The sequence below is a fragment of the Engraulis encrasicolus genome, chromosome 4, assembly GCF_034702125.1.
Source record: "Engraulis encrasicolus isolate BLACKSEA-1 chromosome 4, IST_EnEncr_1.0, whole genome shotgun sequence".
In the NCBI taxonomy this organism is placed as follows: Eukaryota; Metazoa; Chordata; class Actinopteri; order Clupeiformes; family Engraulidae; genus Engraulis; species Engraulis encrasicolus.
The window spans coordinates 3,096,850-3,114,649 of record NC_085860.1 but is presented as its reverse complement, the minus strand read 5'-3'; the positions used below and the strand labels follow the sequence as shown (position 1 = coordinate 3,114,649).

The following is a 17,800-nucleotide window of genomic DNA, read 5'->3' as shown; positions in this document are numbered from 1 at the left end:
TGGTGCTAAAAGGCATTATAATAGTTCTAAAATATTTATGCAACTGCTTTGAAGCTTTTGGGAGAGTATCTTCATCCATTTTTTCTTTTTTTTTAGCAATATCAAACAAAGTTAACTTTTCAGTATTTACAAATATTCATGCCCCTGTGTAGGCTTTATCCTTACACGCCTTTTGATACATCTTCAGATTTCTTTCAATTAATTTATTAATTTCATCAATGAAGTGCTTTAATATTAGGGTTGGATCAACTTAACATCTGCCACATACTGTATGCTTATAGAGGGCCACTTGCATGCACTGCCACTAATTCCTTGTATGATCCCATTGCTGATTGTGTTGGATATGTTAATAGTGTGCACAGCTTGTTCTTTTATGATACATCTACTGTATGTGTCAACCCAGTCGGACAGATGGGTTACACCACCACAATATTGCTTTTGTTTAACTTTGACATGTCGTCCATTGTATACAAGAAAAAAGATGAGGCTAGTAGAAGCTTGTTAATGCATGGCTACAAGTTTTAGTTCACATTCATTGCAAATCGGATTGTGATCGTTTTATAGCAATAACGCATTCAAAAACTGTTGATAACATTTATATTCATTCAAATGTACAGATGCTATACTGCCGTTTGTAATGCTAGCAATCACACGCCACCTAACCTCAGACTCAATGTATCAGAGTAGGGTAGACTGAGTACAGTTGGGTACACTTTTATTTTTGTCCCCTTCCACGCAGAAATTAGACTATTAAAAGGTCCTAAAAAGAAAGTTGTTTTGGACAGAACATATTTTCAGGATGTGGGCAAATATATAATCAAGGAATTATATCTGTAGGATGTGTAATGTTTATGTAATTAATCAAACAAAAAAGGTGCACTTTTGTCCCAAGTGTACCCTAGCTAAAAAACGGTGGGGTACAGTTGAGACATAGCAGAGTACAGTTGAGACACCATTCTAATCAATGGGATGTAATAGCCATGGGAGCTAATAGCATGGCCGATAACAAAATACTGTACTCAACTGTACCCGTTAGCATCCTTACATTGGATTTACATGGTGAAATTAGCACTACAGGCTAGCGTCTAAACTGTCCCCTTCTGGCCAGATCACACATTGATAAAGGTTTTAAAATGGTTTTAACTGTTATGATGTCAGAAAATATGACTGCTTTTAAAGCACATATCATGGCTTGCAATCATGTAACTTATATCAAGAGGATAACTACTGGTCATTAGATATTCATTGTTGAAGGACCCTGGTAAAGTAAATCTGACCTGTCGAAAACAGCATTTTCCCAATATCTTTGGATCTGCTGTCTGTGCTGGTTTCAAATTTCTCATGATCTAAGAGGATATCGATGCGCATGTCCACAGCAAAAATTAGATCATAGTTACGTTGTTACCCAGAGATATTTGGTTTGTCTTGACTGTACCCTGTACTCAACTGTACTCAGTCTACCCTACATAACACTGTGCTGGATGAATTCGACTTCGCAGTTAAAAACAAAACATATCAAATACAGCTTTGGATTGTCGGTCCTGTAAGTATCATGTTGTGTCTACCTAGCCATACAGATGCTCACACTTCATGTCACCTGTAATGCATCCTAACAGTACTGTTTATGCAGTTAGTGCTACCAAACGATATCCATGCTATGGAGTTTGTGTTCCTACAGATATTGAAGTGTTTTATTTTAACTGTATTTTAACAGTAGATGACGATATATTTTCAGTTTAATCAGCCACAAGTATTAGATCACTATCCTTCTCCCCATACGCAGGCTGACACTTAGTCAGCCCTTAAATTCCTGGCTTGGTGTAGACATTGTAGACAGTGGATGCTTCCAGTAATGTATTTTCAATAAAGGAGCTCTTGTTCTGAGTTATATAATGCTGCATTGTTTCCTGTGTTTGCGCGTTACACACTTATTGACATTAACTTTTTTTGCTCACTGGCTTATTGACCCGTTCAGAATTGACGTCCTCATGAATGCGTGTGCACCGTTGACTCTAACACACCAGAGAGGTTTTTAAGAGTATAACGACTCCACTCTTCCGGGTGCTACTGCACACTAGGGGCACCAACGGAGGACTGCAGACTCCATTCAGAATGAGTGCTTGTTGACAAGCACCAGTCAGATCCTCCCGTGGCTCCTCTGAAACCCATCTCGACCTTAAGTGAGCCCTTCTCAAAGGTGATCGTTGACTGTGTGGTTGACTGTTTGCTGAAAACTCAGTCTTCACCTCAGTTGGTCTGCCAAAAGCGGTAAGCAGTCAGGGCGTCAGACTTGTATCCCAGAGGTTGCCGGTTCGACTCCCGACCTGCCAGGTTGGTGGGGGGAGTAATTAATCAGTGCTCTCCCCCATCCTCCTTCATGACTGAGGTACCCGGAGCATGGTAACGTCCCGCTGCACTGCTCCCTTGGGGCGTCATTGGGGGATGCCCCCTTGCACCCCGATTTCCGCCTACTGTTTAGAATGCCTACTTGATTGTTCTCTCCATGGAGGCGGAGTTGAGGTCTTGATGGCCTTTGAGGCAGACATCAGCACTGCTCTTGCCAAAGCCTGTGAGCAGGATAACAACCAAGATGCTTTGCACATTGCACGTGCTGCACTGTTTGTCCACCATCAGATATTTGGTGAGCCAAACCATTTAATGGTTTTCTCGAAAAATGTCAAAAAGACTGTGTTAAAGCTGTTGCTTACGGTACCCTTTGAACATGTCCCAAGAAGGACCATCAAAGACCAGATGGAAGAAGCAACATCTCCTGCAGCTCTTACGATTGTTCAGTTGCTCAAATTCAACAATGTTAAGCAGAAGCGAGCATCAGACACGGCAGCTTTTGTCAGACATAATAATAATTTAATAATAATAATTGTATTTGTATAGCACTGTGTCATACAAGGCATGTAACTCAAAGTGCTTAACAAATGGGAAAAAACATCATTGTTAGAGATGGATTTAAAAGGAGAGGTATAGAGGAGAGGCAGAAATAGCAGGAAGGCAGAGGAAGAAGAGATAGACAGAGATTGTAGAGTCATAAGGTCAACGTAGGTTAGGACCAGGATTCTTAGATGCGTAAGGTCCATAGTGGCTGGGCCTATCATAAGTCATAGATAGTCACACAGAGATTGGGTGCTCAGGTGCGGCCCCTGGTGGCATCAGGGGTGAGGAAAAACTCCCTTTCGCTTGAAACATAGTACTGCATAGAGACATCCCTTCCATTATGCATAGGACTGATGCTGCATGCTACCAAACAAAAAAAGGGAACTGGCAGATAAAATGACACATCTGGGTTTGAGCGTATCCTATTGGGTTCTTCAGCTCTCAACTCAGATGGGGAATGATGTCTGGCAGCAGTTTCATAGAGAACAAGTGGTATGCCCTCCACATGGCCATGTGTTTACCACAGCTGCAGTTGACAATATTGACCATAATCCCAGTTCAACAACAGCTAGGTATTCTTTCCATGGTACGGCAATATCTTTGATCCAGCATCCATCTTTTGTTGGTGAAGTGACTGACCGAAGCTTTGATGCGCCTGAGGGAGGATATTCAAAGATCATTGACCAACATCCACTCTACTACATGTCCATTCATCAAATGGTTCAATTGTTGCTGATATAGGAATTGTTATGTTTATTAGATCACATGTTAACAAAATAGATAATAACTTGCAATCATAATTTTGATTTTGGCCATATGGCTGCCCTCTTGAAAGAAACAGTGATACTATACTGTACGCTAAGTATAGAGTGAGATAAAAGGAAGCCTCTGATCAATTCCAAAGTTCCAAATTCGAAAATCTGCATCATAAAAAAAATGACTGATTATACACCGATATTACCTCAGACAATTATATGTGAAAGCTGCCATCTTGAAAATGGTGGCCATCTTGAATATTCATGACAACTTTTCAATTATCCAAAAGACATTTACCAAGTACTATAAATGGTATATATGTTTAAATATCCTATTCTATCCATTACTCATAAGAAAACTGCTGTTGCTGCCATGATGCCTCCCTATCTAAATCTTATTGCAATGCCTTTGGCTATACGTGTACCGAATTTCATGCTTGTATCACAAACTGAACGATTCCTTTATATTTCGGTGCTAAGCTATTGGACTAGCAGGGGATTTTCCCGGAGAACGGTCTCAGCTTCAGATGATCAGAAGAGAAGTCACTGTTCTTAATCACATGCTCAACTACTACTTTCTGAACAGCAGGAGTAGTGAGGTGTTCAGGAGCTAAGGGGAGGGCTCGTGCTCTGGGTGCAGCTAGGGCATCAGTCGTGTCAGGAAGTGTGTGTGCTCGAGGTGCAGTTAGGGGATCAGGCGGAAGTAGGCCTCTGCTTGTGGTGCAGCTGGGGAGCTCGCCACACTAATCATTGTATCTGAGTGGTGGGGGTGAGTTAAGTTAGTGGGTGTTTGTGTGGGGTTCACAATTTCATGACCTGGTGGTTCATCACGGGTGGTGTCAGACAGTAGTCAACTGTTGCTGTGTCAGCACCAACGGTGGGGTCACTTTTGACAGACTCATGAATTTTAGCTAGTTCATCTCGCAAGAGTTTTTCAAAGTCGGTACCACTCAATTTAGCTACACCTTGTAGTTGAGCTAGATAAGAGTCAGTTAAGCTAGAGCTTTTCTCAGCGACATTCTACAATGGCAGTGTTTTTAAACTTAAAATGAGCACACAACCGAAAATAACTAATCAGACTAACTAAACAGTTGACAGATTTATTGACTATATACACCTACTGTGCACTTAGGCACAGCGTTTACCTTTTGAACGTTGTGACTGAGTCACAGATGAAGTAGAATAGACAAGTAGAAAATAAACGAAAGAACAGCTCTTCAAAATAATAATAAGAAATAAAATAGGCCTAATTAAAAGTAATCAGACCCCCCCCCAAAAAAAAAAATAACCCCCCAAAGAGTCCTTATTTTTTTGTTTAGTTCGATTCAGTCCTTATTTCCCAAAAATGTCCTTATTTTCCCCAAAAATGTCCTTAAATTGTCCCCAAAAACATTTGTCCCCTTTTCATTTTAAGTAAAATATGTTAACAGTAATTTAAGATTAAAGGTGCACTAGCATGTGGACAGAGTAGGTAGGCCCTACTGCAACTACGCTGCTCATTGAAACTGTGCTGCCTATTGCCCAATTTGATCTTTTCATGAATATTTAGGTTACTAAATAATAAAACAATATTTACTAGTATGACCAAAGTACAGTAAGTTTTGCAGCTAAAAATGTCTATTTCTGGACAGTCAACATGGCGGACCATGGAGAAGATCCCCCTTTTCATGTACGAAAAGTGCAATGTTCCCAGTCATAATGAATACTTAGAATTTGATGGTGGTGGTAAGCATTTGTTAAAAAATTAACACTTGTGAAAGGGCAGCATGAATTCTGGAAATGAACAACTAAAAATATTACACAGTGCACCTTTAAGCTGGTAATTCATTTTTGGCAATTCAAGGGTGTATACCACAGGAAAATCTAGGTTATTTATTGAAAAAAATCCTGATATTTTTAATTTTTGCTTTACGTGAAATGTACCCTCAATTATAGCACACACACACACACACACACACACACACACACACAATGATGGGCCAGGTTGCCATCAAGGTTTGCTCTTGGCCTACTCAGAAACGTACATGTAGGCTACTGTATAAAGATTAGTTCACCTTCTTACAAATGTTCTTGATAGGCCTACGTACAAAAAATATAGCCTACCATTTGAGGTTCTTGAGTTCGTTCTCACAAATGTTCTGATTGCCACCTCTAGGGAGCGCCACGAGCACTCCCATTCTTCTTTTGGTAACACTGCCTCTGCTGACAGTTAAAGGCAACAACCACCACTGGTGTGCATTGAGGAAGTTAGAAAATGGCAGTTTGGCACCCCTTCGCAACTTTCCTTTTCTTTCCTGACGAGTAACTGTATGTGTAATACCTGGTAAAATGAATAACCTGGTCTTCTTGACGAATTAAACTGGATGCTTTGTGTAGGATTCATGACAATATGGTAATGGATGGATAATCCAAGCGTGAAATCATAGCCTACATGAATTCGCTTCCTGGTTGCAACGTACTTTCCCAAGACCTACCTTAACAAACCAGTGAGACAGTGGCGTAGCGACATGAGTTGTCTTCACGAATACGGATTTTACAGCATACTGTCGACGACTCCTCAATCCCCTTCAAATGTTTCAGTACAGAAGAAGCGAATTGATTAGAAACTCGGCTGGCTTGCCCGTGAATAACTATGGGAAAGGATGTACCAAAAGAAGGTGACTGTTTTTTTTCTTCACGTTTGACGTTTCTTCATCCAAATACCTTTTCCTGCAGTTTGTCACATTATTGTGTCGGTACGATAAGGATCACGCCCGTGACACCAGTCGAATACCAGGGAGTTCGTTCCAGCACGAATGTCAGATTTTGACAAAACGAAAGTTGGTAGTCTCACGACCGGTGTGGCAGGGGCAACTATTCGAAGTACAGTCTACGTTCAGCTCATAAGTTGTGGCAGAAAGAGTACAGCTTATCAACTTAATATTTAACAGTATTTAGCTACATGGAGAAACATATGGTTTGGTCTGTATAGCTACATGAAAACGAAGAAGGATCTTGCTCAGAAAAGCAGTAGGCCTAATGTTACATTGTTGCACTTGAGCGTGCGAAGGCTCGTGTAATATGCACATACTGTAGCTACTGTAACGACGATTTAACATCGTGTATTTACATTGTAGTAGAGGAAGTGGTATTAACTAACTAGGCCTACAACGTTTTTGCGCATTATTGTTTCTTATGCGTTACATGATATGGCATTGTGTGTGGATCTTCAAGGGTGAAAACCTTTTGCTGGTATTGTCTGGCACCATTGACATTAGACTGTAGCTCAGGTGACTATTCTTGTATGGCTACCTGTGTGGCCTTGGTATCAGGACCTTTTCCCGTGTCATACTGTACACTGTAGTCTACTTGTAAAACGTCAAATATGATCAGATCAGAGGTCATGATGACACTGAATTGTGAAATGAGGAAATAGCGAATGAATACCTAAAACGCACGTGCTTTGTAAAAGCACATGGGGTAGATTAGATACAATATCTATTTTGGAGTAGGTACAAAAACATTTAGGTGAAAAGAAACTGTGGAATATGCAAGTACAAGGTGTGTCGTACCATCCCCCTAACTCTCAGCCTGAAGAACACCTTTGTGCACTTGTTGGTATTGCCAAAACAGGGGACTATTGTTATTTTCCCCACCAAGGTAAAACCAGTTTTACTTTGTGTGATTGATTTGACAGAAACTACTTAAAATGCATTTGCCTTTGGATAACTACCCTTGCAAGCAGAGTTGTTGTCAGTAAATGATAAACCCGTAATAATTCACACTGTTCTCATTGTTTTGCTTCGTCAGGTGTCTTGGTACCAGTGTCCCCAGGCTCAGCTATATTTCATGACCGCATTTTGCCACCTCTACATAATTCTTACCTGTATGAGGAGTCCAAAAAGGCATTTATTTATAGTTCTGCACATCTCATAAATAATGGCAACTTGCAGAAACGAGTAAGTATTTGATAATCCATGTGTACAATCATACACAAGGGAATGGTATCATGTTTATTAGATTAAATGTGGGAAAATGAGGGTATCATCATGTAAATGTAGATCTAATTCCACCGTTCGCATGTTTTACTTGAGGCTTTCATGCTTAAGTGTTGGCATTCCTATAATAGGAGTGTCTCCTGCTGCCCCCTGGGTTTGGGTTTGCCAGGACAGGTGTTCTCGCTCTCAGCCCCTTATCTCCAGTGTACTTTTTACATCTTCAAGGAGCAGGCCGCAACTGGTGAAATCAAGTTACTTTTCAACAAAAGAACCGAAAAGCACAATTACAGACATTTTTAATGAGCAAAAAAAATGCTGTTTCAGTTAATCCAATGTTCATCCGACTTACCAACTACATTGATAAGAATTTGGTACTATATTATGGCAATGCACTGCTGCCATGTGCAAAAACACCATGTTGCACCTGAAAGAAAGCCACCCACTTCCGTCAATTCACCAGTGTGACTTCAAAGCTAATACAGGATACATGCTGCGTTGTATCTTTCTGCTTGTCAGTGGTACTTCGCTAGTCTGATGTGTCAATCAGTTTCATTTCACTAAACTGTCTGCCCTTCTTGCATTAGGATGCATTCAAGGTTTGTACTTTTTCATTTAACAGTAGCTGCTGTTGGGTTATGACGTACAGTATGCTTTACCATACCCGTCTGGCTTCCTCTCCATTCGCTGATTGGCAACGCCGCCAACAAGTGTTCAGGCACGAGGCCTATATGACGACAGGAGCTTTGACAGAACATTTTTGAATCATAAGACTCACGGACCTATAAGCTGCACCCACTACTCTCAACAAGAACAAATAATCTTACTGGTACATAGGATGCACCTCTAAGCAGCACCTCTAGCTCTGGATCTAATTCCCTTCACTTTGTGCATATCACGTGTAATAATCTGTTAACCGTACGAGCCGTACGGTACAAACATGCGAGCCGTGGTGTTCAAAGCATGAGTAAAAAGTAGCTGATTTGCATTGTCATTTGTATACGATGTGAATGTACATGTTCAGGAACATACTTCACCGTGTAGTTACTGCTTTTTCTAGTACGCTGCTTTTCGAGAGGAGAAAAGAAAGAGTGGCTACACAGATGAGGAACTCCACGAGACCTTTGGCTTCCTGCTGTTTGAAGATGAAAGCAAGGTATTTATGTCTATTGCAATACAAGCAGTGTGCAGCCTGCCTGAACACATGTAGTGTAGCCTCTTACTGCAGCTGGGGTCGCCGGCGACCCGATTCATTTGCTGAAAACGCTTAACTACGTCATAACAACATTGCTATGACATTACAGAGAGCCATAGTGCTGCGCTTAAAACATCTCTGCATGCATTTTTCAGGCGAACAAGCTCAGTGACAGCGGACTCCTGGTTGGGCACAGCTCAGCTTCAACGATTGGAGATCCTTCAAAGGGTAAAGAGAACCAACTTTGTTTCTTTTTGTCTTGGCTGAACAAAGTGTGTTTGTAATGCCACTTGCCACATTGCAGGTTATCTGGTGAAGACTACATTAAAAACATTGCCATTTACTTGGTTTAGGTATTGACTGAGCTTAGGTACTTCTAGTCAATGATCCCCAGTTGTCAGTAAAAACATCATTGCTCTAAAGTTTAGAGAGATGATGTTTTTACTGACAACTGTGGAGTCTAAAGGCATTATTTCGTGGATGAGTTTCAATCAGAATGGATGTCTTTTCTCCATCTAAGCCATTGTCTGTCTGTCCAAAATAAATATATAAAACCTAAGCATGTCTTGAGCTCATCCTGAACATCTTGTTTTGCAAGAAAGACTGCCGCCAAGACCCAGAGCCTGGCAAGACAAACATCCGCTGGATGGTCAAAGTCCACAGAGATTGTGTCGGTTTATATACTGTATTGCTGTCAAACATTTGTGGACAAATGTCTCACACTCACATGAAAATACAATTAAGTTCATCATGCGTGACAAACCAGCCACTGTTAGAACATAGGACATAGAAAGGGCATGGAAAGATCGGTAATTTAAGAGAGAAAATACATGCAGATGAAATGGTGTATGGTTAACACCTTCTATTTTCGTTCAAGGACAGTAAGATATATGGGTGCCCTTGCTCTCAACACATGACTGGTAAACATATTTGATGCTAGTGGAATCAGCTATTAAAACAATAACATTAACTGAATCTACAGAACATAATCCCTAGTGAATTTTTTGTCATTTTTATTTTCAATAGTGATAGGTCGAGTAATAGTTGAATAGAATATATGATATAAGATAGTTGAAGTTGAGGATAACTGAGCGTTTTAATGGTTCAATAGTAAAGTTTAGAAATGTTTTGAAAGTTTTAGCAGGTTTGGTTAGGCTTAAAAACGACTTCTATTCGCTGTTAGTGGAATGTGGAAGGTGTTGTTTTACTGGTTTCTTGTCTCTCCTACTGTGTGGGTGTTATGTGAAGATAATGGCAGACCCTTGTCAGAGCGAGGATTGGCTATTCCAAGGTGCCTTTTCAGCCAAATATTTGTGGCCTGTAAACAAGCAGTTGACCTCTACATTGCCATTAGACTCTTGAACTCAATACGTCACCTGCCCCCATACTTCAGGATTATCGATACTGTGAGATGCACATGGATTTTTATGGATTTTGATATATTGTTTATTTGCTGTTAATATATATTTTATTTTGTGGGCATTTGTGGGTTGCTACTAAACATAATCTCGCTATATTTGTATAGTGACAATAAAAGTCTACTCTACTACTCTCTACTCTGTATCAGAGAAGGATTTGCTATGCAATATATCAGAGGATGAACTGTGTAAACATGATTGTCAGTACAGTCGTTATTTTTCAAATTATGGCTTCCTTTGCTACGTGTTCCTACTTTACTACGTACAACTTTAAATGTGCGTATGCTTTATTTAGTCAAGCGTATGACTCCATGAAGTGAAGGCACGCTTTGTAAAGTTAGACAACGGTTTCTTGACACCCCTTGAAAAATATATTAACTGGTCTGTCCTGGGCTCCATACTTTCCAAAACATAACTTTTGGAATAAAAATACTAAAGATATTTGTTTGAAAGTGCATTCGTCCATTAACAAGCATTTTTTAAGTGACAAAACATACTCTGTCACAACAACTGTCACATAACACCCTGTCATAACAACTGTGTCAGCTGATGAGTAACACTGTTGGCAGTAACACAGTTGACATGTCTGCCATTTGCCATTTGAGTGTTGTACTAACTGCAGACCTCAGAGCTTTCACCACAAGACTTTACTCAATTCACATTTTATAAGCTTTATCTGTATGCTTTTAAATGTAATCTAAATATCAGGTTATTATGAATATGTTGACAACACAGTTGATGGACAATTAACCCTCTCTAAGACCATACAACTAGATTGAATACATATTAAAGAGGTGAACTCTTAACTTACAATAAGGTCTTCACATTTCCCTCAAAGAGGATATGACATTTTGCTGATTTATGGAGGAGGTTTCAATGGGTAACACGGTTGACACAATTTTCTCGGACGCACACCAAAGTCAAAGTTGAATGTATAATGTAAAGTATAATAGGCTTTTAAATACTTTTGTCATATTTTAATAATTATCTGTACTGTGAATACATATTTGTAAATATTTTATACAAAAATAGTTTTCTTACATGTGAATATGAAGATTGAATCTCACATTTGGAAAATCAGACAGCATAAAACATATCAAAACACAGTATTGATTCAGTTTTACAGAGTAAAATAATGTTAAGCTTATTTGTTGACTCTTTGTATTATATAAAAGATAAATGTGTGCTGATGTACAAAAGATCATTGGTTTGAGTTAGCGGCTTTTGAAATTCACAAATATAGCACATGGACTTGAGATGTACCCCTAATTATAGAATGGCTGTTACCAACTTGAATGTACACCGAATTAATGTTATTATATGCCGTAACTGTGTAATTACATATACTGGATGTGGTCCATTTCAGTATTGCTGTGATCAAATTACATTGTTTGTCTTGTGTAGCCAATTTCAGAAGAAAAGCAGTTTCGGGTATTTTGTGTTTCTCTCCATAGTACTAAAGAAACCAACTGTTCCATCCTCCAAGCCAGTTCGGGTTAGCTCAAAAATTCAATCAGCTTGAGTCATTGTACTTCCGGACGTGGTGCACGCAGCTGCAGCGACTCCTTACTCTCCCAACTCGCAGTGTTTATTTGTGTTATATTTGTGTTATAATGTGTCATTCGAAATGTCTATCGTCGGAAACTATGTCGGAACGCATGTACAGTCGGCAACAGCTGTTGCAGATAAGAATGGACAACTTAAGCGATGTATTGGATATACCAACAGAGACACTGGAAGAACTGGGGATACTACGGCGGCATACATCGGACCCGTCTGCTTCGCCTACATGGAGACGGCGAAAGAGGTGCTCCAGAATTAGGAAGAGAGGCAAACGAGGTGGCGTCGAAACACGGCTTGCAGCCAACCCAACTCGTCCAGCAATACCATCAATTCTCTTGGCAAACGTAAGATCTATGGACAATAAGATGGATGACATACGGCTACTAAGATCAGCGAACAAAACTGTGAGGAACTGCTGTGTGACCGTGTTTACAGAATCATGGCTGAACGACGGCATACCCGACTCGGCTTTACAACTGGAGCAACTTACGTGCCACCGAGCGGACAGAGCCCTTGCAGAGAAAAAACGAGGCGGAGGAATATGTGTTTACACACATGATGCTTGGTGCAAAAATGCTACGGTGGTACAGAGACACTGCTCTCCACTAGTGGAGTTCATGATCATCAAGTGCCGACCCTTCTATTTACCAAGAGAAATATCCGCCATTCTACTGGTCGCAGTTTACCTCGCTCCTAGCAACACCAACAGCGTCAGAAGCGAGGCACTGAACGAGCTGCATCGGGGAATCAGTGAACAACAAGATGCACACCCAGATGCCTTCACAGTGGTCCTGGGAGATTTCAACCACGGAAATCTCAAAACAGTACTTCCAAAATTTCACCAACATGTTAACTTTCCAACAAGAGGACAAAACACCCTGGACTTTGTTTATACCCCAAAACAAGGAGCATACAAGGCAAAGCCCATCCCCCACATCGGCCTATCAGACCACCTAACGATTCTGCTACTGCCAGCCTACAGACAAAAGGTAAAACTCACCAAACCAGCTCTGAAGGAGGTGAGAAAATGGCCAGAGGGAGCCGTGTCACGACTACAAGACTGCTTTGAAACCACAGATTGGGACATGTTCAAAACAGCTGCCACCCACAGCAACCACATTGACATTGAGGAGTACACAGACACCGTGACCTCCTACATCACAAAATGCATTGATGATGTTACAGAAATAAAACGCATCACCACCAGGGCCAACCAGAAGCCATGGTTCACAGGAGACGTTCACAGACTGCTGAGGGCCAGAGACAAAGCCTTCAGAGCAGGAGACGTAGCTGGCCTAAAAGCAGCAAGGGCAAACCTGTCCCAGGGCATCAGGAAAGCAAAAAAGGAATACTCGGACAAAATAACAACACACTTCAAAGACAGCAGAGATGCACAGAGCCTGTGGCAGGGCATACAGGCCATCACGGACTATAAGCCCGCACCACGAAGCTGTGACAACAACACCTCTCTGCTAAACGACCTGAACAGTTTCTTTGCCCGTTTTGAAGCACTAAATGACACTCATCCACAGAAAACTCCCCCTCCCCCCCATGATCAACCCCTGTACCTGTCCTCTGCCAGTGTGAAGAGGACACTGGCCACCATCAACCCACGCAAAGCAGCTGGCCCAGACAACATACCTGGCCGAGTGTTGAAGGATTGTGCAGAAGAGCTGAAGGATGTCTTCACATACATCTTTAACATCTCTCTGGAGCAAGCAGTCATCCCATCACTTTTCAAAGCTGCTACCATCATACCCGTGCCGAAGAAATCATCACCATCATGCTTCAATGACTACCGTCCTGTAGCACTGACGCCCATAATCATGAAGTGCTTCGAACGGCTAGTCCTGTCACACATCAAAGCCACCCTACCCCCCACCCTGGACCCCTACCAGTTCGCATACCGAGCCAAGCGATCCACGGAGGATGCAATCTGCTCTGCCCTCCATCCAGCCCTCACCCACTTGGACAATAAAGACTCATATGTGAGAATGCTGTTCATTGACTTCAGTTCAGCATTCAATACCATAATACCACAACAACTCATCAGAAAACTGGACAAACTAGGTTTCAGCACCTCCCTCTGCAACTGGCTGCTGGACTTCCTGATGCAGAGACCACAAGCAGTACGGGTAGGGAATAACACCTCAAGCACCCTGACCCTGAGCACGGGGGCTCCGCAAGGTTGTGTTCTCAGCCCCCTGCTGTTCACGCTGCTGACACATGACTGCTAGGGGTGGTACGGTTCACAAAATTCACGGTTCGGTTCATATCACGGTGTCAAGGTCACGGTTTTCGGTTCTCTATGGTTCTTTTTTTTAGTTCATGATAAATGATGCACTGGGAATATTAAACAATATTTATATAACTGCAGTTATAAAGTGATGTATAGTCTTATAATGGGCTTATTGTATAGGCTCATAATGTGAAAATGGTGTGATTTTAATTGTGTCATCCTCTGATTGGTCTTATACGCTAATGTTTTAATCAGAGAGACTGGATAAGATACTCCTAGAATCTCTGTTTTATATATTTTTCTTGGCAGTACATGAATTGCGGTTTGCGACGGATTGCACGGTTCGGTTCGGTATGTGTGTGAATTGTACGGTTTCGGTTTTCGGTGCGGTTTGTGCCATCCCTAATGACTGCACAACGACCCACAGCACTAACCATCTAGTGAAGTTTGCGGATGATACAACACTGGTGGGCCTCATCACTAAGGGCGATGAGACCCATTACAGAGAAGAAGTAGACCTGCTGGCCAGATGGTGCAAAGACAACAACCTCCTGCTGAATGTCAACAAGACCAAGGAGATTGTTGTCAACTTTCAGAGGGTCCAAAAACAACTGCCACCACTGACCATCGACGGTGATGCTGTGGAGAGAGTGAGCAGCACCAAGTTCCTTGGAGTGCACATCAGCGACGACCTCTCTTGGACCACCAACACTACATCACTGGCGAAGAAGGCCCATCAGCGTCTCTACTTCTTGCGCAAACTAAAGAAGGCAAGTGCTACACCCTCCATCATGACAACATTCTACAGAGGAACCATAGAGAGCGTCGTGTCCAGCTGCATCACAGTGTGGGGAGGAAGCTGCACGGAGAAAAACAGGAAGACACTCCAGCGTGTTGTGAACACAGCGAAGAAGATCATTGGAGTACCACTCCCCTCCCTGCAGGACATTTACACCGCACGCCTCACCCGAAAAGCACTGATGATCATCAAAGACACAAGCCACCCTGCACACAAACTGTTCAGCCTCCTGCCCTCTGGAAAGAGGTACAGGCGCCTCCGTTCCCGTACCACCAGGCTTGTAAGCAGCACGATGCATCAAGCAATCAAGATACTGAACACTCAACCCACTCTCCCTTCACTGTCAGCCTCTAGCCAGCCAGGCCACTGACAACGCTCCCCCCCCCCTCATCCCCACCACCATATCTGCGACTGAACATTCCACCTGCACTACTACATCTGTGACTGAACTTTCAACCTGCACTAACTCAAAACATACACATGCACACACACACACACACACACATACACACACACACACACACACACACACACACACACACACACACACACACACACACACACACACACACACACACACACACACACACAAGCACACTGCACTTTCTGCACTAAACCCAAACATACACACACTGACACACAACTCATACTCACACACATACACACACACACACACACACACACATACACAGGTACACACACACAGACGCACACCGCACTTTCTACCTGCACTAAACACACACACACACACACACACACACACACACACACACACACACACACACACACACACACACACGCACACAAAACACATACAAACACACACACACACACACATACTGCTACTGGTGTAACCTTTTTTAATTATTTATTTTCTTCAAATGCTACTATTACTATGTCAGAACGCTATAAAGGACTTTTAGAAAAAGCACAACAAAATACCTCCTCTTAATGTATGTTCTCTACAAGTCTTCTGTTGTCCAGTCTTGCACTTTAAATGTCTGTATGAGCAATGTCTACGTCCATACTGTCTATGTCCATGTATGAGTACTGTCTATGTCTATACTGTCTATGTCCTTACCTAGATTAGTCTATGTCTGCATGGGAGAGCAAGAAACGCAATTTCAAATTCTTTGTATGACCAGTGCATGTAAAGAAATTGACAATAAACTTGACTTGACTTGACTTGACTTGAGTCATTGTGCATACAGCACTAGCACAATTCAGTTGCGTGTACATCAAAAGCGACCTACGCTACCCGAGTAACCGAGTTTCACCATAAATTTACGGTAACATTTTACTTGACGCCGGCGTCATACGTATGACATAACAGTGTCATAATAGTGTCATGAACGAGTCATAAACATAATGCCAGTGCCATAAACATTTTATGACCATGAAAAGTTGACATTGTTTGGCCTGTCTTGCATTTAATGTCCCAGAGCCATTATGTAATTAGCTAAATCAAACATGTCAATGTCACATCCAGCGTGAATAAAAAAAATTCGGTAACACTTTGGCGCCTGCGTCATACGTAGGACATAACGGCGTCATAACATAATGGTGTCATAATGCAGTCATGAACATGTCATAAACATTATGTCAATGTCATAAACATTGTATGACTTTGTCTTTAAGAGATATGAACATTCCAATTGTTTTTCTGAACCGCGCCATAGCTCATCACCATAATATTAGCTTGACTTTAATTGCTGAAATTCGCGCTGGTCTTGGTGTACACATAGCTTTTCTGAGACATTTAAAAGTTGATGAGCTATTTAATAAAACCTGGCAAAAAAGCCTTGGAGGAGGTGATCCTATTACTATGCAGTGTTGTGAGAAAACACCTGAGTTGTGAGAAAACTGCTTGAGCACTTGATTGGTGATGGAATCAGTTGAATCGTTTTGAATATGCCTGTGACATATACTGTAATATACTATAATATACACTTATATGATATATTTGTTTTTTAGGGGTATATGTGTCAAAGTACTCAGACTGCCTGGACCTGAAACGATGGTACTGTGGGAAGTCAGGGCACATAGCCATAGTGAAACTCACCAAGGTAATTTTCTTTGTTAAGTTCACACTGACAGATGCCAAATAAATAAGCAAATGTGTACCCGTCTGCATCGTCTGCACACCCTTTTTGAGATGTATCCACTAAAAATGTTTGTTGAAACGTTTCCAAATATTATGTCTTTATAGGGCAGAGTGAAGGAAGTGAATGAAAACTACACGTTGAACCTCACTGCTCCTACTGAAGGATTTGATTGCCATGAGTCTGATCAGCTCAAAGCAGTTACGCCCACAACTAGCTCCTTCCTGGCCTTTGAGAGAACTCAGGTAACTGATACAGTTGTCACAATATGTATAGTTTTGAGTGGCACCATATGGGTAGGTACTTGAATGCAATGTCAGAACGCAACCCATAGAATACTCTTGGGTGTTCGATGGGTGATGATGGGGGGAGGGGGCAGTTTAGATGTGTGTGTACCAAATATGTTCATATTAGACATCTGGTCCTGAGGAATGCTCTGCATTGTATCCTACAGCACTACCTGTATGAGCTACGAAAAGGGAGGAGAGACACTGAGATGTGCCCTAGGCATGTTTGCCCATTTGCAATCGTGGCTTTTTCTTACGGCAAAGCAGAACCTGCTGCTCCTGAATCATCAGAAAAGAGGTAAGTTTTGTGTCCTTGTGAAAAAGTTAACCTTTTCTATGTAACTGTACAGACTGTACCTGTAAAATCTGCAGTGGCTATTTTCTATCATTGGTTGGTAATTTCTGTGGCTTCTTTAAGAGTTGATGAAACTTATACAAATGTGGAGGGTTCTAAAAGGTTCACATCTTTTCTTTACGTTTTTCAGGGAAGAAAAAACAGGTAAGTTTTATGTTCTTATGTTTAGAGCATTTTTTAGCTTGATTTAAAATTAGAAATGTACAATTTCAAGTTTGCCCAAA

General features: G+C 41.5%; 1 protein-coding gene across 2 annotated transcripts; it reads left to right on the top strand.

Moving 5' to 3' along the window:
* The first annotated feature begins 5,882 nt into the window (after nucleotides 1-5,882).
* Nucleotides 5,883-17,767, top strand: LOC134447183 (protein TASOR-like). Of its 2 annotated transcripts, XM_063196531.1 has the most exons (8): nucleotides 5,883-6,301; nucleotides 7,434-7,582; nucleotides 8,679-8,774; nucleotides 8,969-9,041; nucleotides 16,807-16,898; nucleotides 17,042-17,179; nucleotides 17,389-17,519; nucleotides 17,707-17,767. In XM_063196531.1, the coding sequence occupies exons 1-8, from the start codon at nucleotides 6,277-6,279 to the stop codon at nucleotides 17,765-17,767; spliced, it is 765 nt and encodes a 254-aa protein (XP_063052601.1). In that variant the 5' UTR covers nucleotides 5,883-6,276. The 2 variants fall into 2 exon arrangements, with proteins under 2 accessions (XP_063052601.1, XP_063052602.1); XM_063196532.1 differs by lacking the exon at nucleotides 17,707-17,767 and having other exon boundaries at nucleotides 17,389-17,691.
* Nucleotides 17,768-17,800: the final 33 nt, after the last annotated feature.

Coding starts and splice junctions, on each gene's coding strand:
- LOC134447183 (XM_063196531.1), top strand. CDS start 6,277: ATGGGAAAGGATGTACCAAAAGAAG. Junction 8,775..8,968: donor TGTTTGAAGATGAAAGCAAG/GTATTTATGTCT, acceptor TGCATTTTTCAG/GCGAACAAGCTCAGTGACAG. Junction 9,042..16,806: donor GATTGGAGATCCTTCAAAGG/GTAAAGAGAACC, acceptor TTTGTTTTTTAG/GGGTATATGTGTCAAAGTAC.